Source organism: Pituophis catenifer, unplaced genomic scaffold, assembly GCF_029215685.1.
Source record: "Pituophis catenifer annectens isolate HBS135680 unplaced genomic scaffold, rPitCat1.0.hap2 SCAF_1, whole genome shotgun sequence".
Classification (NCBI taxonomy): Eukaryota; Metazoa; Chordata; class Lepidosauria; order Squamata; family Colubridae; genus Pituophis; species Pituophis catenifer.
The window spans coordinates 176,734,268-176,755,852 of record NW_027256881.1 but is presented as its reverse complement, the minus strand read 5'-3'; the positions used below and the strand labels follow the sequence as shown (position 1 = coordinate 176,755,852).

Genomic DNA, 21,585 nt, shown 5'->3' with positions numbered 1-21,585 from the left:
TTGAAGAATCTCATTTTTTTCAAAATAAAAATCACTTTCAAGTCAAAACTTGATCTGAGGCGACTTCTCTGGAACATCTGTGCCATTTTCTAGGCATGATATAGAAACGGTTTGCCACTGTCTTTTTCCAACATCCCCATCTTCTTAAAAAATAATTACTCTAGTGCTATGGATTGAGACGAAGGGAAGAACACCTTAACTTTGTAGGGTAATTTGTCTATTTTTGTACTTTTTCTTCTTTAATAGCCATTACAACTACATTCTTGCAATGGAATGAGACTTTCTCCCTCCCCCTTCCTTGCTTCAAACTTATTAATTGATCAAACCACCTGGCATGGTCAGGTTATGTTACAAACAAAGATAAGAAGAAAAGCTTTGCAGAACAGAAGCCTTTTAAGAGTTGATCCCACCAACCACTGACAAGTCAGCCTCTCACCTTCAATTCCGTGCAATACATCCGCCCTCTGAAAAAGATGCAGAAGGAAATCTTCCTTTTTAATAAGGGAAATAGATGCTTAGTTGCAGCCCATCATTATAATTTTTATCCTAGTTTATTAAAATAAGCACATTTTTATATTTCTGTAGGAATTAATGTATATGTATCCTTAAATAAAATCTAGCATATGAAAAAGTAGTATTTTTCATTTCCCCACACAAAAGCTATTTAATAGCTAATTAATTTTTCAATTAATGTAAATGTCTAATTTTTCTTTCAGGCTCTACAAATAAGTAAATTGGCTTTCTTGGTGCGTGTGTGTGTAGATGCGCATGTGTATATGTTATATGCATGTGTCAAACTTCTTCGGTTGCTCTTACAAGCAAGACAATCTACTGATACAGCCCCCTGCTGGAAATAACAATTGCTTGCACTTCTGGACATAAAGTGCAGCATTAATACTGCATCCTCAAATTTCTACCCAATATTTGTAACTTCCTAATCAAAGGTTCAGATTTCTTTAAATCAAGCCTCAAAATATTAGTGCAATTTGTCTACTTATCCAGGATTGCATAAGGAGCATCAAAATGACATTTGGGGCTCTATTATGCATTTATTTAGCATATTTATACAGCCGCCCATCTCACAAACAGGTAACAATAAGAACTCTGCAATAATGTAAAATTATCAAAAATAAACATGTAAACAAATAAAATTATTTTATAACAAATATTTTATTTTACAACAAAATATTCTTTTGTTATAAATTAAACAAATAGAACTCCAGAAAGTGAGATAACAAAATCATTTAATCTCATACAGTTATCTGTTTAATGTCTAATGTTTTAAGGGTCTTCTGGAACTTCCAAAAGTGCTTTTACAAAAAGCAACTGGACTTTGTTTTTTCTTGAAGACATTTTGCTTCTCATCCAAGAAGCTTCTTGACTGAATGGTGGGAATGGAAGGATTCATATTCCTTGCAGTCATCTGGTCTTTAGCACTCTGAAGGCCAGATGACTGAGAGTAATTGAGGCCACTTAAGAGTTTATTTGTGCCTTCTGAATCAGAGTGCAAATGGGTGTAAAACCTTCTTGGAACTTCTAGAAAGGACTATGTTGTAAACAGGAGATAGGTGGTGTCTATCCCTCCCACTCTGTTGAGAGGGCTGTTTAATTTTAATATAGATGGCCTCTTTTACCCCTCTTTCAAACCAGAAGATTAACAGAGATGGGACTAACCTCACCTCAGGGGAATGATGTTCCAGAGAACAGGGGCCATAGCAGGAATGCTGCCTGGGTCCTGCCAGATGGAGCTCTTTTGGGAATGGAACCCACAGCACACTCTGCCTGCCTGATCTGGTGGAATGGGTAGATGTAACTGGGAAGAGGCCATCCCTCAAAAAACCTGCTCCCATGCTATGTAGGGCTTTAAACATCAAGATCAGCACCTTGAATTGCACCTGGAAGCAAACTACTTGCAGAAAGATACATAATGTAGTCAGAGAGAGATTGGCTCAGCCAGGGAAAAGAGTCAAGTGGGTAATTACTCTGGAATAATTATGTAAGTACAAGAGGACAAGGTTCCACTTTCTTCTCTCCTCTTGAATGCCATTGAACTTTATTTAGTCTGGCCCAGGTGCAAACTGCCGGTCTGGGAAGAATAGGCATAAGCAATAAATTGAACTCTTCACAGGTGGATCTGGGTGTGCATGGACAGCTCCATGTAGAATACATTACCCTAATCCTTTCTGGATGTCACCAGAGTATAAATGCCTGTGTGTAGAGCTTATTGTGTTAGGCAAAAGCTATTTATATTAGAGGTGCAGAACATGGGACTCTCCATGTATTGCTAAACCACAGCTCATAACAGTGTCTGCCAGCAGGATCAGTGGTGAGGAATTTAATATTTGGAGCAGTTTAAACAGATTCCAATTTAATATTTGGAATCAGTATTTCTGGTCAATATTAATATTAGCTAGAAATTCCATACCTAATAGGAATAATAGGAATCCAATGAGAGCATCTGTTATTAAGTGATATATGCCATTTCCCTCCTCCCATGTCCAATTGCTTAGAAATGTCTCTCTGACCTCTGGAACAGATTTGGGGATACACAAAGGGAGGAAATTGGTTCCCACCAGTGGCATTTATTTTGGTTGCAAACAAATACTGCTGGATATCAACCATGGCAAGAGATAGAAGCCTGAACTCTTGTTTTTTTAGCCACCTATTTACTGTACAGGTAGTCCTCCCTTAATGACCATGTTTAAGACTGTTCAAAGTTATGATGGTTGACTTACATCTGGTCCTCCCACTTATGACTGTCACCATGTCCTTATGGTCACATGACTGCAATTCGATTCTAGGCAATTGTTGCACATTTACAATTGCAGTATCCTCCACTAACGTGATTGCTATTTGTGATCTTTCCAGTCACTTTCCAAAAACAAAGTTAATGGGGAAGGTGAGAATTTCTGCTCTTGTGTAGTCAAACTATGTAAAAATTAACAGAGAGAGGACAACAGAACTTCCACTCACTTATGTGTCTAGCTTACACAGCTGATTTTCTCTAATTTGAAGAAATTTTCTATTACTATTAGCAGTAATCTATTATTTCTCTTTCATTTGATTGATTCATAAAAAGTTGCAAGGCCAAAGAAAAGTTTTACCCAAAGAACTTGTCGTAACTGAATGTTGAATGACTCTGTATACTAAATACACGGAACTATTTGTAAGATCAAAGTACAACGAAGTTGGCAAAACGTTATATATAAAAACATAGAAATCTCCTTTCCCTCTATAAAAAGCTATTCATAAACCAGATAGGCACATTAGAGATATATCATACTTGGACCAGGAAAATCTGTTTGATTGTTCCATGAGATAAAGAGACTACTTACTTTTGCTTCCATCTTGTGGTCATTCAGATTCTTGTAAGGGGATGGAGGTATGTTGCAGACCCTGCAGTTAAAGAACCTGACTGGTGAGGCCTAGGAAAAGAGCCTTGTTTGCCATTGTTCCTGCCCTGTAGAATATTCTCCCCCAGGATGGGGGGTGGGGGGGTAGGTGGGCCCTGACTCTCCTGGCCTTCTGAAAAAGAGTTAAAACATGGCTCTGTGACCTCGCATGGGAAGCCCAAAAGAGCAAGCAATTATGGGGCTGGTTTGGTGCCATGAGAGCTCTCCCTCCGCCTTTGTTAATTAATTTTAACAGGGTTTTATTATTCTTGCCTCCTTTAAAAAAATTAGTTGTAATATTTTAATTTTATATACTGTTTTTATATTTTGATGTTTTATTGTACACTGCCCAGAGTTCCTTTTTGAGTGAAATGGGAGGTTCAGAAATGTGAAAAATATTTTTTTAATTGGAATTGTGTGTGTTATTATTGCTTTACTATTTTTGTCTATAGTTTGTTTAATATATGTTTTTATATTTAGAGATCTGAGTTGATAACCTTTCCATGCACAAGATTGCATAGCTGCCTTTTGTGTTTCATAACAAGCACAATTCTTGACTTTGACCAGAGAAAAGAAAACACTTTCTTTCTAATATTCTATAGCTAAAGGGAAAACTTTAGAAACTCCCAGCTGCATTGGCCAGGATGTATCAGCATATTCAGACTGACTGGTGGCAATTTATCACAATTAATATTTATTGGTGAGTCCTTGGAAGAAGTACATTGTGGAGTTTCAAATTATCCTAATTCTCGATTTGCAAACAGAATAACAATCAAGTTATGTAAAAATGTGCTACATCAAAAATACCAAACTAAGGCACTCTTATGCAGTGTAAAGATATATTAGTGAAGTGATTTGGGAACGACAAAACATCATTTATGTTACCTACCTGCACACTTGAAACTCTGAGCAGTCAGGCCTCTTTCCAAGGACAAGGTAGTTAAAATGCTCAGAAAACTGGTGGTGACAGACTGGCGCTTGATCTTCCTGTGTTCTTTTCCACAAGATAAACCTTGAACTTTGTTTCTAAGTGTCACCTGCAGATTTTGCCCTAAACTTGCTGCTCTGGTTGCAGCCTTCAAAGCCTCCATCCATTCCTGAGCTCTTTGAAGGGTTTCTGCACGGAGACGAAGCACATCTTGAGGAAAGATCACCTGAAAACAAGAGTCACAATCATCCAGAATATCAGTTTGAACAGAGAGGCATGCCTCAATATTGTAGCTCCACAGAGGGTCCTCATCAAGCTCACCAATCTGAAATGCCATGAGAAGAGACCCACTCAGTACAAAATGGAATGCTTTCCAGTTATTCTGGAGTGTCAATCTGTAAAGAATCCCTGATTTTACAATGCTTTGGTAATCCTTGATGTTTGGGGTCAAAGATGTGAACTGGAAAAATTCAGCCGGTTCCTTCTGTAAACCATGATTTTGAGTGAGGCTGCTCTCAGCATTATCTAACTTCCATGAGTTCACCAAGTCTCCTTTTGGCCTCAGAAACGATGGAACTGAAGAATGAACAGCTTGCCGAAGCTTTTGCCCCCAGTCCAAAGCTTCCCAAGGTGATTCTGCTTTGAGTTGCAGGTGCAAATTATTGAACAGGACTGCATCAACTACATTGGTTTCCACATTGATGCTTTGGAAGTGCAAAAGCAGATAGACTGTTGGAAGGTTCTGGTTGCCGCTTTTGTCAAGCTGATACAGACAAAGTTCATATGGAGAGAGTTCTGCATAACAAGCCTGCCAGTAACTGCCATGGTTGTTCTTAATTTCTACATACCCTTTCTTCAAGATATTTGAATACGTAGGCTTGTGTTCTAGAAAAGAGTTTGAACAAAGGTAATTATAAATGCTTTAAAACATCTCTATAATGCTTACGTTGACCAGTAACAGTTGGTCAAGATTGGCTTGGGAAATCACAGTGGCTGGGCATTTTTTATCAACTGAGGTTTGTTAGGTTCATTACAACTCTCCTCTTCACAAAGACAATTTAGAGCTATAAACTTACACCTTGATAAATCTTTTACTTGGATTAAGACTGTTCTTATAAAGCAGTGGTTCTCAACCTTCCAACTGCCGCGACCCTTTAATACAGTTCCTCATGTTGTGGTGACCCCCAACCAGGGGTGGGTTCTAATTTTTTTTACTACCGGTTATGTGGGTGTGGCTTATTTTGTGGGCGTGGCTTGGGGGTCATGTGACTGGGTGGGCGTGGCTAGCTGGTCATGTGACCGGGTGGCCATGACTATGTGTATAGAGACTACTCAGAGGGCTGAAAAAAGTCATTTCTGACAGGACCTCGCACTTTTGACTGGTCCTCACACTTATGACCATCCTCACATTTATGCCCGTGCAGCATTCTTAACAACCATGTCACTCATTTCACAACTGCTTCTCTTCACCATGGTGATAAGATAGGGCAAAAAACGTAAAATGTGAGGATAGTCGTAAATTCGAGATCTGGTCAACAGTGCGAGGACCAGTCAAAAATAACTTTTTCAGACCTCTGAGTAGTCCATGTGCACAAAAGGACTACCCAGAGGGTTGAAAGAAGTGATTTCTGACAGGTCCTCGCACTTTTGGCCGATCTTCGCACTTATGACTGGTCATCATTTATGCCCATTGTAGCATTCTTAACAACCATGTCACTCATTTCACAACTGCTTCTCTTCACCATGGTGACAAGATGGGGCAAAAACGTAAAATGTGAGGACAGTTGTAAGTTTGAGGACTAGTCAAAAGTGCGAGGACCAGTCAGAAATAACTTTTTCAGCCCTCTGAGTAGTCCATATGCATAAAAGGATACAGCAATAGAGAGGGATGAAGGAAGGGAAGGGAAATTAGAGTAGGAGTGAGGGTAAGAGAGGGAGGAAGAGAGGAGGAGAAGGAGAAAGGAAGAGGAAGTAGGGAGGAGAAGAAGAGGGGGAGGAAGAGAAAGTAAGAAGGAAAGAAAAGAGAGAGGTAGTAGGTTTGAGGAGAAAAATTGCTGTACAATAAAAAAGATGAAAGGGAAGAAAGCCAACCCCAAACAAATATTAAGATATTAAGATAAAGAATGAATTGTTAAACTTTAAAGAATAAAAGAGAACAAATATGAATAAATAACAATGATTAGAAACACACATACAAACATACAATGTATTTTCTTTGAACAGAGTATTTGGCCGGTTCACAAATTTAAACAGTGTTTAGTCATTTCAATTAAATTTACAATTTCCATATTTCCTTTTTGCCATATTTATTCATCTATTTTTTAAAAAACCAATATTACCCTTCATCCTTATCTCTAATCTTAATCAAATTCAATTTTTCCCTTCTATTCTATATTATACCCCTTCCCATTGTCATCTATTTTTATATCCATCCTCACATTGGTTAATTATGTAATATTACAGTTGTTTAATATAAATTCAACATTTTAATATAAATCAATTAGTTATATAACTACCTTTTTTGTATATTAATCAATATGAACATGAATATTCCAATTATTTCCATGCAATCCAATTTCTTACAAATCAATTAATTATATTTACCAATAATAATGAACCAAATAATTTCCCCCATATATTCCTCCAAACCACAACTTAACCATTTCTGCTTTCAACACAATATACAATTAATAGTATCTCAATTATTATAATTCCCTAGTTAAATAGAGCTTTTTTTCTTTTGTGTTTTAAAATCTTGAACTCCCCTCTTTTGCCCTAAATTTCCCATTATTTGCAGCTACCTTTTTTGGTGAGGAAAAAGAAAAGAAATCTGCCTGCCTAATTTTCCAACGTTACAGCAACAGCAAAGCCAACAGCCTGCTTTACTTTCAGTTTCCTTTTTCAGCATAGCTAGGGGAAAAAAATCTGCTCCAGGACTCTTTGCAAGGAAGCAGCAGAGCCCTGAGCAAAACAGCTGAGAGCAAATCAGCTGAGTCGGGAGCCGATCTAATCAAGGGCTAATTAGCCTATGCTGAAGCTCCGTGGGCCAATAAAATTACAAAAAAACACCGAACCGTTTATTAAATTGCTGGCTCGCCCGCCCCTCGCCCACCACTATTTATTGGCAATAGTGGTGCGGAGGGGAGGGGCAAGCCAGCAATTTAACAAACGGCTCAGCCGAACCCCCTAGAACCGGCAGAATCCCCCCACTGGCTATAGGGCGGCTCTTTGAAGCCCCGCGGCAAGAATTTAAACAGTTTTTTTTTCCTCTAGCCATCAGCTGGGACTCAGGAGGCAGCAATAGATTGGGAGTGGGCGGGGTAAGCGAACAGCCGGCGATCCAACAGAGCAGAGAGTGAGGGTGAGCGAAGGTGTGGGGGGGTGGGCGAGAGAGGGCTTTGGTGACCCCTGTGAAATGGCCATTCGACCCCCAAAGGGGTCGCAACCCCCAGGTTGAGAACCACTGTTATAAAGGATCTTGAAACAGCTGATCCAAAATAGGCAGCAAGGAATGTTAATGGGAGCTGGCAGAAATGATCATATTATGCCTATTCTTTGCCATCTGCTCTGGCTTCTAGGCCATTACTGGACCCAATTCAAAATGCTATTAAATTTAACATCCCTAAATGACTCATAACAACTTACTTGCATGAATTCCTTCTCCCATAAGTACTTTTAAGATCACCTCCAGAGCCACTTCTTGGACTACCTCCCTCCCTCCTTCTTCCATATTTTTAAGAGTATTGTTACACGCACACATAAACAAACAAAATAAAAAAAATACTCTAAAATGTCCTGGGAACTTGTTAAGTGGATGATATATACTAACACAAATATGTTTTTGCAATCACTGGGCAAAATAATATTTTTTATTCTTCTAATGTTTTCAGATATATTTTTACACTGAAATGTATATACATATTCTCATAGAATGCGTAGACTAGATGATAAGATATTTAAGTCATAGGAGCCTGAGTGGCGTAGGAGGCTAATGCCTCCTACTAAGGTAGCATTTAACATCCAGCTGCCTGCAATTACTGCGAGTTCAATTCTCATCAGGCTCAAGGTCGACTCAGCCTTCCATCCTTTCTAAGGTGGGTAAAATGAGGACCCAGATTGTGGGGGCAATAAGCTGACTTTGTATAAAATATACAAAAGTATGAAGGCTATTGCTTAACGCATTGTAAGCCACCCTGAGTCTCCGGAGAAGGGCGGCATATAAAAATAAATAAAAATAAATAAAAATAAAATAGGAAGGCAGATTCTGATCAACAACAAAAAATTCCTAACTAACGGCAGCAGTTTGATGATGGAACCAAACAGCCAAAAGATGGTGAGCTCCCTTTCTATGGATGTGCTCAAAGGAGACTAAAAGCCATCTGCCTGGAAAGCTTTCATTTAGATTCTTGAACTGAATGGTGGGTTGGATAATAGCCAGAAGCATGAGAAGGATGAGAAGTGAAACATCTTCAAAGAAAAACAAGGAAATCCAGTTTCCTCTGGGAAAAGTCCAGTTGCCCCATGGTTTGGGACAACCGTGACCTGGATGATTGAGAATCTCCAAAGATATGCAGACTGGGGAATTCTGGGAGCTGAAATCCACACATCTTAAAGTTGCCAAGGTCGAAAAACATGGGCCTAAGGAGCACCATTCAGCCAGTGGTGAAATCTAAAATTTGTTACTACCGGTTCTGTGGGCGTGGCTTGGTGGTGGTGGGGGTAATGTGACTGGGTGGGCGTGGCCAATTTTTTTTTTTTTTACTTTTAAAACCATTTTTTCTACAACCTCTTCGGCAAAGAGGTTGTAAAAAAATGCTTTCAAAAGGCTCTGATGATCCCAGCTGAGTTGCCTGATCGGCAGAGGCTTTTTTTCTTTTAAATGCCTCTGACAATCCAAGCTGAGTTGCCTGATCATCAGAGGCATTTAAAAGAAAAATAGCCTCTGCAGATCAGGCAACTCAGCTGGGATCGTCACAGCTTTTTGAAAGCATTTTTTCTACAACCTCTGAAGAGGTTGTAGAAAAAATGCTTTTAAAAGTCTTTGACGATCCCAGCTGAGCAGCACGATCATCAGAGGCTTTTTTTTTAACTTTTAAAAGCGTTTTTTTGGCCGAAGAGGTTGTAGAAAAAATGCTTTTAAAAGTAAAAAAAAAGCCTCTGATGATTGTGCGACTCAGCTGGGCATGGGAAGGGGGACAGGGATTTTTGCTACCAGTTCTCCGAACCACTACCAGGCGATCTATTGATACTATCAGGCGATCTGGTCCGAACCGGGTGCATTTCACCCCTGCATTCAGCTCTATAATTTAATGGACCTGAAAACTATAGTTTTCAGAAATATTTTTAATGCTGTGTCTGCATTTTCAACTTGTGCATTGTACTCCAAGCTCGGGCACTGAATGTGATAGCTGTTCCAGTACATGGCCCCATGATATGTTTCTCCTCTCATGCTGCACTAAAGCAAGTAATAAAAGACTGCTCTGCCAACATGTATTTTATTCTCCCTGAAAAAACCCCAAAAGAGAAATTTTATTTAATTTGCAAGCAACAAAGAAACTAAATTCAATTTAAACTTGAAGGAAAGAGGTATCGATGAGACAAAAGAATACAGTATAAGAAACCAATTTTATTTGCCTTCCATCTTTTGCTCTTGGATTTATTAGAATTTCTAATAAAATTTCTAATTTCTAACTCAAAACTCATTTTGAGGCTTTTTTTTGAGCCTATCCTGCCCCCTCCCCTTCCACTCCACCCCTTTGTAGTGGAGATAATGGGCACACATTCTATTGCCATCTTCCTTTTCTGTTAATCCAATAAGAGAAACAGCATGGCTACTGCAGACCCAACTACAACTCCATTCAGTTGTTCTCATTTCTATCAAGCACAGATGATACTTCAGGTTCTCCTAGTTTTCATGCCACATCCATCCCTGTTTTCCCCTCCTTGCTTGCCTTAAACTGTCTCAGAGATTTGCTTGTCTTTTGTTAAGCAAGACAAAAGCGCTCTCTCTCTCCTCCCATTCCCCCCACCCCCAATCTTCCACAGCCCGTCATTCTTTCTACTAACTGTCTCTCAAGCTACTGTGAACTAGCTTCCCACTTCAACAGGAATAATAGTGAGGAATAACTTGATTAACATGCATATCCAGCACACTCTTTGGAGCAGCAGTTGCTGGCACAAGCTGGCCAGATCACAGCTCTCTGACCATTGCCTTCCATCAAACATCTCCTGTTCCATCTCTCCTGCCTTCTACACAATACCTTTCCACAGAGTACTTTCTCTCCAGCTTCTAAAAGGGAAAGAAAATTTCTCTTTACTTTCTCCAAACAAGGAAATTCAATTGAGGCAGAGCAAATCAGAGCCCATCAAAGTAAATAGGAGATAATCACATTAAATTGCCCACATCTGGGCTATTTTTTTTTGAACTGTAATTCTACAGAAATAAATCCTAAAGAAGGAAACATCAGAGAAAAGAGCAGGGTAAGATTTTTTCTCTACAGATTATATCCCTTTTCTTTATTATGTCTCATTACAATTTTTGTAATGTATGTTATATATCTGAAATGGACACTGAGAGTAGCTAACATCTTTCTCGCTTTCTTTGTTTTCTAACAACCTCTCCAAGTAATAGAAGCAAAGATCACACTGTAAGCAAAACTTGGGTTGCGTTTCTCATGGTCCATACTCTCTGGGTAGTGTTATTGTCTGCATATGATAGAGGAATTACTTTATTAAATCACTCCAAAGGTCCATCTAATTTAGCAATCTATTTACAGCTGTTACTAGTTAGTTGTTCCAGAATGAAGAAACAAGAATACTTCCTCATTCTTTACCCACCTGAGCATCACATATTTAGAGGTACAATGTCTCGAAACATGGAGGTTTTACTTAGGTATTAGGACCAAATGGCATTAATGACATTTAATTAAATAAAGCACATTTATTCCTCCAGAATCCTCAACCATATCCATTAGTAGCCAAAGATATTAGCTAACTTGGGTGTTAGACAAATAAACAGTTGAGAAGACCTTTAAATAAAGGAACCCCCCTCACGTACAGTAATTTTAAAGGAAATTTTGTGTCATATAATTATAGAGAAATTAGGACTGAGGCATCAAATATCACAGTGATAGCTAACCTTTTTGCCATCGCGTGCCAAGAGAGGGGGGGTGGGGGAGTGTCACGCACGTGCGTGCCCACACCGATAATTCTATGCGCCCTGCCCATGCAACACCCCCTCTCCCCTGCTCCTGGCACGCGATGGCATGGTAGGCCCGTTTTTCTTTCTTACCTGGTTCCAGATCCTCTCTATTTATCTGGGAAGGGCGAAAACAGCCTTTCTCAATCCGTCGGAGGCCCTCCAAAGGCCTGAAACGGCCCATTTCCCAAATCCCGGTGGGACAGGAAGTGACTTTTTTGCTGTCCCCAGCCTCTCTAGGAGTCTCTGGAGGCTGGGGACAGCAAAAAAGTCACTTCCTGTCCCATTGGGAGTTGGGAAATGGGCCGTTTCAGGCCTTTGGAGGGCCTCCAAGGGAGTGGGAAAGGCTGTTTTCGCCCTCCGCAGATGCATAGAGAGGATCTGGAGCCAGGTAAGAAAGAAAAACGGGCCTTCTTCACCCCTCCAGCCCCTCCGGAGGCAGGAAACAGCCTGTTTCCCTACTTCTGGTGGGCCCAGAAGGCCCAAAAATCAGCTGGCTGGCGCGCACATGCGCACCATAGGTTCGCCATCACGGAAATATCACATCTACTGTAGAATAAGCATGCATTGGCAGAATTTTTTTCTTAATGCATTAGTGAACCATTTGAGAGATTTCTTGACTCATTGCTCCCTCGGTTTAATACTGCTGAGTTTTTACTACCAGGAGTTTGCTACAATAGCAAGAATTTCCAAACAGCAACAAGACAGAAAGCTTGGAAGCAAGCATAAAGCTTCCAAGCTTCTCAGAATGTTAACTATTTGACCGCTTGGAAGAAATTAAGAATGAAAATAACACCACATAAAAACAATCCAGCAATTTCCTTTTTTGCTCTTAGATGCTTTGCAGAGTGAGATGGGAAGCATACAAATTTAATAAATAAAAACATTCAATGAAAAATAATTTTCTTGTCACAAAGTATATACATGAACTAGGATACCGTACAGAAGTGGTGTTTGCATTTTTATTGGATTGAGTATAAAAGCTTTGCACAATTACCCTTATCTACTATCATTTACACTATAAGATTTTGAGAGGGGGTTTTCCTTTCTCCCTCTCTCTCAGCATATCCTTCGTATCACTTGCTTCTTTCATTTAATGAATATACAGTGGAATTGGAAACTGAACCCAGAAATCAGTGCTGTAAACTTGTCAATCAGGAGTGTCCAACCTTGGCCAGTGGAAGACTCGTGGACTTCAACTCCCAGAATCGGGACTTGTGGACTTTAAGTTCCTGATTTTCCCAGCCAGCCATGCTTGTGGAATTCCCCATGCTGGCTGGAGAATTCTGGGAATTGAAGTCCACGAGTCTTCCACTGGCCAAGGTTGGACATCCCTGTCCTTAATAGTTTGTTTTTCTTTCAAAAAGAAATGGCTACGAACAAGAAGAAAAGATAGTTGGAGCAAAATATTAGCACTTACCAGTATTCCCTTGAATATCTTTCCCCTTTTTGAATCCAGTTGGTGTAAATGAATGTTTAGAGCACTGGCTTGCCTGATTAGACAGCTGTTGTGGAGAGGCATTATTGAAGATGACGCCCCAATTTATATGACTAATATCAGAATGTGACCTGTTATGGCCTGGCTTGAAAGAGGAAGTTTCCTCATTTTGGACTATAACATCATTCACAGAACGGGGCCGATCCTTTCTCTTCTGGCAAATGTTAAAAATATTAAAAGTTGAAGCATCTCCCTGTTCAATCCAGGAGAGATTATCTGGAACCATTCCCCTAAAGTGTTCTTTGGCAGGAAATGCAGTCTCTACTTTGGTTTCTGAAACTCCATTTTTGCAGCGTGCCCAAACAAGGTTATTCTTCCCTAAAGAAGCAGCATTCCTTAAATCTTCACAGTGTGTGATTTTATTAAATGCGTCACATCCAACCAGTTCCGGAATCTCCTGAACACCATAAACTTCCAGTGGCTGAACATTTTCCAGCTTAGCATCAAAGGTGCTGAAGAAGTCTTCAGTCACCTCCAAAGCTGGACTAATGTCATCAACCTCTAAGGCCTCCATTTTATTTGTAGTCAAGAGACCTATATCTCTGGGAGTACCGTATTTTAATAAGATAAAAGACAAAGACGTATCTCTAGAAAAATTCTTGCAGGTATTTCTTTTAACCTGGTGACAGAATCAATATATTTTTCATTGCCATGGGCATTTGACTTCAGGAGCTTGAAACCACTTTCATTTGTATATGTTGTCATGCATAATCGTTGTCGTCAGCTTTATCTTCCTGAATGAAGAAGTATTGGAGATTCAGCAAGAATTCTGTACAAAAACTGGATTTTCCTGTAAAACATGATAAAATGCTCTTAAGTAACCTTAGCTACAATAGATTCATATGCCCTACTAGAAAGCACCTATAAACAGTGGAAAGTTAAGAGGCATAACTTAAGTGTAACTATTGAAATGAAATTATAAATTTCTGGCTTCTTTTGGCCCACTAATCTCAGGCTCTACTCAGCAATCTCGAACAACCCTAGAAGACTCTTCTCCCATAGATTTAGCACACTAAAATGTTTATCTGAGGCTCTCAAATGATTGCATCTTTGGGGGTTACCGTACTTTTTGGAGTATAAGACACATTCTCCCCCCGCCCCCAAAAAGAGGGTGGAAATGTTGGTGTGTCTTATACACCGAACACAGTCATTTTTGGTCTCTCAAAACCCCGCCCCGTGCGTCGTTTTTGCAAAAACAGGCCCATTTTTCGCAAAAACGGGGCCTGCAGAGAGTTTGGGAGGCCTGCAGAATGCTCCTGGGGGCTGGGGAGGGCAAAAACACGACACGTGGGGGGTTTGGGAGGCCAAAAATGGCGTTTTTGTCCTCCCTAGCCCCCAGGAGCACTCTGCAGGCCTCCCAAACCCTCTGTAGGCCCCATTTTTGCAAAAAACAGGATGAGCAGAGGGTTTGGGAGGCCTGCAGAGTGCTCCTGGGGTCCGGGGAGGGCAAAAGCTTTTTTTTTCTTGTTTACCTCTTCAAAATCTTGGTGCATCTTATACTCCGGTGCGTCTTATAGTCCAAAAATACGGTACTTGGCTAGTAACTGGATAGAGGGTAATGACTATGGTAACACTTCCATTTATTTATACACACAAAAATTTGTAAACTGCCTTCATGTGACTCAAGGTGATTACTTTGGGGGACAAAAAAGTGCATCTTATGGAGCAAAAAATACGGTATCCTGGGGCCAAGCTAATCAAGGAGTTCAGCTTTGGAAGGTGGGTTAGAGCTAGGAAGAGTTCATTGACAGAGTTCAAAGGCCAGCAATGGCCTTTGCTTGTTCCTTATATCTGCCTGAAAATGTCAGAATTATTTGTGCAGTTACAAGAAGATAAATTATGCAGGTATGCACCAGATTATAAAATACAACAATATCCTGTTAGCATAGCAGTTGGAGGAATGGTAGTGCATATTCAGTCACTTATGCATAATAATAACATAATAACTTAAACTAATTCACTAAGTGGAAAAATTAAGTTAAACATTCTATATAAAAAAGGGGAATTGATAAGACAATGTTTCCACCATTGTCTTTTTGGTGACTAAGATACATACTTCAGGGATCTTAAAGAATGCCTAGGTCTCTCCTATCTGAAAACAGAAAAATATTTTTCCCATGTTTGTTTTAATTTTTAATTTTTTTTCCTCTTAAAAGTTTATTATTTTCAAAACAGTTACCACACTGTATACTCCTTTTGCTAATCCTTTACTATGGTAGTTAAGTTATTATGAACATTTTACATTGCTCCCTATAGATTTCTATACTATTTGCATAGTAGCATTGTCTACTGTGTGCACAGTGTGCAGTTATCTTTTCTCTGCAGGATCACAGATTATCTACTCTATATCCTGATATTCCAAATGCAACACTATTGGTTTTATTTCCCTGTAAGAATAATAATAATACCTGCTACTCTTATAATACAAAAAGAAGTTCATTTTCTACATATCTGGCAAGGATAGGTTTGCATTTCTCTGAACTGAAAAGTTGAATATAAACTGAAAAGTTGAATATAACTTATTTATTTTGTCTCACTTTCTTAGGAGAGAAAAATGAGAATCAAGACTTCCAATGCTTAAAAAGAAACATCCAATCCAACTATTTACCTTTTATTCCTCACAGGTTCCAGTTTCTACTCAGTTAACTGTCCAGTCGTCCCCCCGCCCCCGCTGGCCCGATTTTCAATTTCTTATGACTTACTATCCTTGTCAATCCCTGCTGGCTCACAGATGAAAGTGGTAAGAGAAATCTTTCCAAACTCCGATCACAGCAACCAGAAGTTAGAGTTCTGGCATTTATCTAAAATAGATCCAACTAATAAACATGGCAAGTCAGACATTAAATCTTGCAAACAAACCTCATCTTATTTAAACTAATGAAAAATGATCCAAACAAAAAGAATTGATGTGCTATGTCTTTCATCATTTTTCACACTGAATTTATCTTACAAATAAATAATAGTGCAATAGCATTTAAGCATTTCTTGGCAAACTGTTCTCAATATCAATGTATCCATACATCTCATCTTCCCATGATCAACTGTATCCTCATTTAGCAAAACAACACATCTACCTCTCTTGTTGGCAGAACTCCATGTGATTAATAGCCTTCACAACTTCCTGCTTGTTTCCCACTAATGTCCATTATGCAACTAATCCAATGACATAGAATTATATAAAGAACTAGAAATTTAACATACAAGTGGGTATGCCAAACAAGATATCAACTCACTAAGGAAATTATTGTGCTGTAGTCATCTTTTTAGAGCAAACTAGTTTATCAAATAGATTGATTCAGACAGCCTAATAAAAGCAAGGAAACTGACTAAAACGCAAAAACCAGCAAGCCACAATTTGTGTATTTCTCCAATATCTAATTTTTTTTGCTAAACAAAGAAAACCATTCAGGATCAAGGCTAGGCAATCACATTGCTATTGATGTTGTACAATATTCTCAATCTGCTGCAATGCTAGTATACAAAGTTCTGTGGCAGAACAAATACAAAGTACAAATCCACCATGTTCAACTTCTGAAATGCCCCATGCAATTTTTATGAATTGAGGCTGAGCAAAAAAGTCTTCCCTGGGGGTTCCTCCATTTGGCATTTGATGTTCATTGTTTTTCCTGCTGAATTTCTGGTTGCACCATTACTATTGTATATGAAATAAGGGTCCCATGATGTCAATTTGTTTCCATTTCAATGTCAATTATGGACAAATCTGCCTGTACCTGCGGCATTCAATAGAATGTTAGTTTCTATTAATAGATTCTTAGGAATCTGCATGCTAAGAGCACTATTGCCCTGTGACAATCTTAGATGTTTAGTGCATAATTAGGGATTATATTTAATATAATTTAAAAAAAGTACTGTAAAAGAAACAAAATCAAACAACTGAAAATTATGGTAAAGGCAACATTTATTAAATGTGGGATCCTGCACTCCTCTTGTATGGAAATTCATGACATTAAAAATATGATATTTCTAATCAATGGGAAGATGTCCCAGATAACAAGCCTACTAAGCGACCAATGAAACATCTATGCTAAGAACCAGTTCATTTATGGAAGTTTGGCCATTAATCAGGTGAGAGCTGGTTTGAAGGGAGATTTAAATAAAAAGGGTGAATTATTAGGGACAAATCTACAAAAAAAACCCTCTCTTCTATGACTCTTTAACCCCTTAATTCAGGGTAGAATCGGGGCGACAATGAAGCTCAGCATTTACTGGCTGCTACAGGAAATACAGAAAAAGCATAGAAACAGAAAGAGGCAATCCCAAAGGAAAAGAGCTGAACTCAATGTTGGCATCAGGTGGCCAATAAGAAGCACAAGTAGTTTGGGAACAAAGAGCTTCATGGCAGCAGCCCAGTCAAGAAGCTTCTCGATGAATTTGCACTATTGCTCCTCTGAGGAACTGAACCTATTTTGCCAAGAAGTCTGAATCACTCATATTGTGATTAAGTTAAAAGAAATAATTTGGCTTTTGAAGAGGAATTTAGTAAACAATTCCATAGAGCATGAAGATGATTTTGACACATGCTCTAACCAGGAGTCTGCATTATTGCAAAGGACAGGGAAGGCCACCCTGCATTAATTGACAGGCAAATGCATTTTAGTTTTAATATACCATCAAGATGACAGAGGCATAACTTGCAATCACACACACAGGAAGATAGGCTCCTTTGAACTGCTCCCTTTCTGTTATAGGGAAAATTTTTATCTTTTTAGACTGTGAAAAAGAAATAAGGTTTCTTCTATTTCTCCAATAGCTTTAGAAATAACTAATTACAATCTTCAGGAATCTGTAGAAAGGGGTCCAGGAGGAACTGAGACAGAGAGACATTTGTTTAGATCTGAAATGATTTTAAAAATTTAACTAGACCGTTTTTTAAATTCTGTGTTTAAAATCTAATCTTTTGTCTGTAGCGTTCACATTCCCCCATATAAATTCAATAATGCTGTGTTTTATGGAACTCTGAACTTCTTAAGAGCAGAGTTGCCTCTAAATTAACGGTAGATCATCTTTTGGTTTACCCAGAGCCTTATGCATCCTACAATCTGATCAAATCCATCTTTTTACTTTCTTTGCTTACTCAATATTTGATTGTGATTATTTAAAGACAAAAATATATTCATATTCCTTCTGTTCCTTTTTAAAAAAACAATTACCTATTTTTTGTGAGATTGTCTATTTTCCAAAATGAAGTAGATAGGAGTGGATGGGAAGAAGGGCTGCCCTTCAGTGTTACTGGATCAGCAGATGATATAGAATTCAATTATTCTCTCCTGGTTTTTTTAGAATGTTGGAAAGTAACACAGTTTAGGAGCAGGCAAGGTATTCCCTAGAAGACAGAGAGTGGCAGTGGGAACTACCACACAGAAGATGGAATTAAGCTTTATAGATGCAAAGGGCTTCTGGTAGAAAAGGTTTGAGATCACCAAATATTCACTGTACAGGCTTAGCCCTATTATTGCATACATTTCCAAACAGCTCATGGTTTCTATAGTGTTCATACCATAAACTAAGAGTACATACAAAAATAAAATATTTAATATCTCAAATATGCTTACAATACTCTCCTAAATGTTTGAAGTAGGTTGCAGAAATATAATTAAAAACCAGAAATATATCAAAACCAATCTAAAAAACAGTAGTACAATACTCTTATAGCTGTGCATGTTCTTCTCTCATGGAGGAAAATCTGAAGCATTGCATCCACTCAACAGAAATAAAAGCAAGTCATATAATAATGGGAACAGATGCTCCCAGAGATGAAGTCATTAAGCCAGAGCAAGGATGAGATAGTTGTCAATCTCAGTTGATTCCAGTAACTGAAACAGGAAGAAAGGACAATAGCTGTAAAGTGAATGATACATATGGCAATAAAAGCTAACAGACCAGGTAATTACAAAAATTGTTCAAAAATTTCCTTTGGGCTGATGAAGACATGCCTCTGTATATTTTAGATAGAATTAATTCTCACTAGCTGATTTCACATTGTTAAATTAGATATTATTTAATCTGGTTTTATTGAATACGTTACAATAACTATTTACAATTCATACCAATTTACAAATAACACAAAGCACAATGCTGGAGTTCATACAACTTACTATCCCAAAACTTAACAAATTACCCTGTGGCTTAACAGAATGAGTGAATTCTGCCATTGTGTTTCATGTTGTTTAATCCTGATCTCCAAGTAATTCATAGTAATATGTACTATGATCTCCAGGTAATTCATAGTAATATAGATTCAACTAATAATTATTCCATATTTTACAATCATGCATACAGGGATAAAGAAAGATAATTTCCAAATCAATTTTAAAGCTAGACAGGCAAAACTGTAATAATTCTTTTTTGATAAGAGTGGGCTGTATGCAGACCAGGAGACAGAGTCAGGATATTTGTGTTCACTTTTATTTACCTGGAATATTACCCTCCCTTCACTTCAGGTTTGAGAGCGGGTCTTGCATACAATATTTCCTTGTAAATATATCTATTTAATAGTTATTAGTTATAAAAATATTGTACAATTCTTCTCCCTGATTCATCATTTAAATTTCTCTGCCCCAGCCCAAAGAAAGGGTTTATATCCAAAGTTACTTTAAACAGTACTACTAAATGTGGAACTGATCCTTAAATTAGAAAGACCTGGGTTCAAATTCCAACATTCTAACCATGATCCTATTGGATGCTTCTGACCTAATCAGTACCTCCAGGGTTAGTATACTTTACAAGGAATGGAGGCATATATTAAAATCTGGTCCATACCTTGGGCTACTTGGAGGAACTATTGGCAGCAAATTGTGAAAGAATACATAAAAGCAACAAAAGCAGCTAGTAAAAGGAACTTAACATGGAGTTTGTGCAAATTATTAACTGCAGGTATTTCAACATAAAAGGAAATATTAGCTTTGTGCTTTTCACATTGTTTCCTTGATTCTTTTGTTAAACTGCCCTAGGTGAAACTGCACCTTTACCAAGCTGTGTTATTCTTGTCCTATTTACAGTAGCAGTAAAACATAAACACACACATATAGAGGTCCACGAAGGCTAAGAACCTGCTTGCTATTATAGAACCCTATGTGATTCAAAAGCAATGAGGGCATATTCGAGATGCCTAGAGATTTTTTTTTTAATGAAATCCAGAACAAGGACATTTACTGGGAAAACTTACATAATACTGATAATGAGACGCGACTTTGGATCCTTCGGACACACCAAAGGTTGTTATGCTCACATTCTCAGACACGCATCTATCTGCAGAGCATATGCACTTAGGCGCAAGGCAGGAGCTTATGAATAGAGGCACCTTTACCTGGCTCCCAAAAGGTCCGCGCTGCAAAATCCGGCGCACTTCCTCCCCCGATCTCATTTCTCGCCTTGGCTCAATGACAGGGAAGAGGCGCCGGCGTATTATTCAGCGTTCTTTCGCTTGCTTGTTTACCCTCCGTCCCTCCCTGTGCTCCTCTCAAAGGGCTCCCCCGCGGTAACGAGGGAAACGGAAGCCAGGAAGAAGGTTCCGGAGGCGCCCGTCCACTTTCCCTGCGGAAGCGGCTGTTGGGGGAACAACCTGCAGCGCAGGACCCTGTGATTGATGGGTATCATCAGCTTGAGGAAGGTTTCAGAATGAGAATGGCATACCTGCACTTTGACTCCTCCTGCAATCAAAAGGAGGGCTGCAGAAATCTGCAGGACCGCGAGAGGAGAGCAAAGAGAGCGAAAACGAGATCCTATAAGGACAGTAACATCTAGATATCACCACTAGTGTAATCGAAGAGGAGAAATACGGGGTAGCACGAACATCTCTGAACATTAGGGAGAACAGAGCAGGGCAGGGATGTTGAAAGCGAATGGCAATTCTCCTCTGCCAGATCGAAAGGTGTGGCCTTAGCTAAAGGGCATAGTTATTGTCCAGGTGTAATAAATGCCCTACAGTCTTCAGAAAAAACATAGAATTTGAAGCTCTGTACAGGTGCATGCTTTCTTTACAAGAGAGTTGTTTTGGAGCCATGCCGGTAAGAGTAACTTCCCTTACAGTTGGGAGAGAAGAAATCCTAATACCAAAAAGTGCCATTTTCATTTAGAGCATGGATGCTCATGTAAGACTTAAATCTGCATACACGAAGGTGGGAGTTCTGGCTCTTTTTCCTTCTGTTTTCCTTCCTTACTGCCATACTTCCATCTTCTACAGTTCAAAACATATATAAGAATAACTTCAACAAATAAAGCTTTTGTCACTTTCTTCCATAATAGGGTTCAGCTGATGATTTTGTGCCTTTCATGAAGCTGTTACGGTACGCTCAATGCAATACAGAGGGCTGAGTGAGGAAAAGGGCTATCCTTTTCAGATGCTAACTGCCAACTGAAGTTTTTATAATTCTATAAAACAATTTTAAAATGTAAATGATTTCTCTGTCTAAACAAAGCCACACAGTCTTCTACCTTGGCACAGTGTCAGGGGAGTTTTAGTTTCCTTAGTTTTCTTCATCTGCATTATCAGATTCCAAAGCTGAAGCTGATTTTTCTCTGTCAGAAGTTCTGATGTCTGGAAGGTGTA

At 38.9% G+C, this 21,585-nt stretch overlaps 1 protein-coding gene across 2 annotated transcripts in view; it reads right to left on the bottom strand.

The window, feature by feature from the left end:
- The window catches only part of PLEKHM3 (pleckstrin homology domain containing M3), an 80,731-nt gene extending 60,287 nt beyond the window's left edge, over positions 1–20,444 (bottom strand). The window contains exons 1-3 of one of the 2 annotated variants that reach the window (XM_070933209.1): positions 20,344–20,444; positions 12,939–13,806; positions 4,282–5,205 (exon numbers count right to left, since the gene is read on the bottom strand). In XM_070933209.1, coding sequence (XP_070789310.1) covers positions 4,282–5,205; positions 12,939–13,530 — 1,516 coding nt within the window. In that variant the 5' untranslated portion in view covers positions 13,531–13,806; positions 20,344–20,444. Of the gene's footprint in view, positions 1–4,281; positions 5,206–12,938; positions 13,807–20,202; positions 20,272–20,343 lie in introns of those variants that run through there. The other variant, XM_070933210.1, reaches the window with a different exon arrangement.
- Between the last annotated feature and the right edge of the window lie 1,141 nt (positions 20,445–21,585).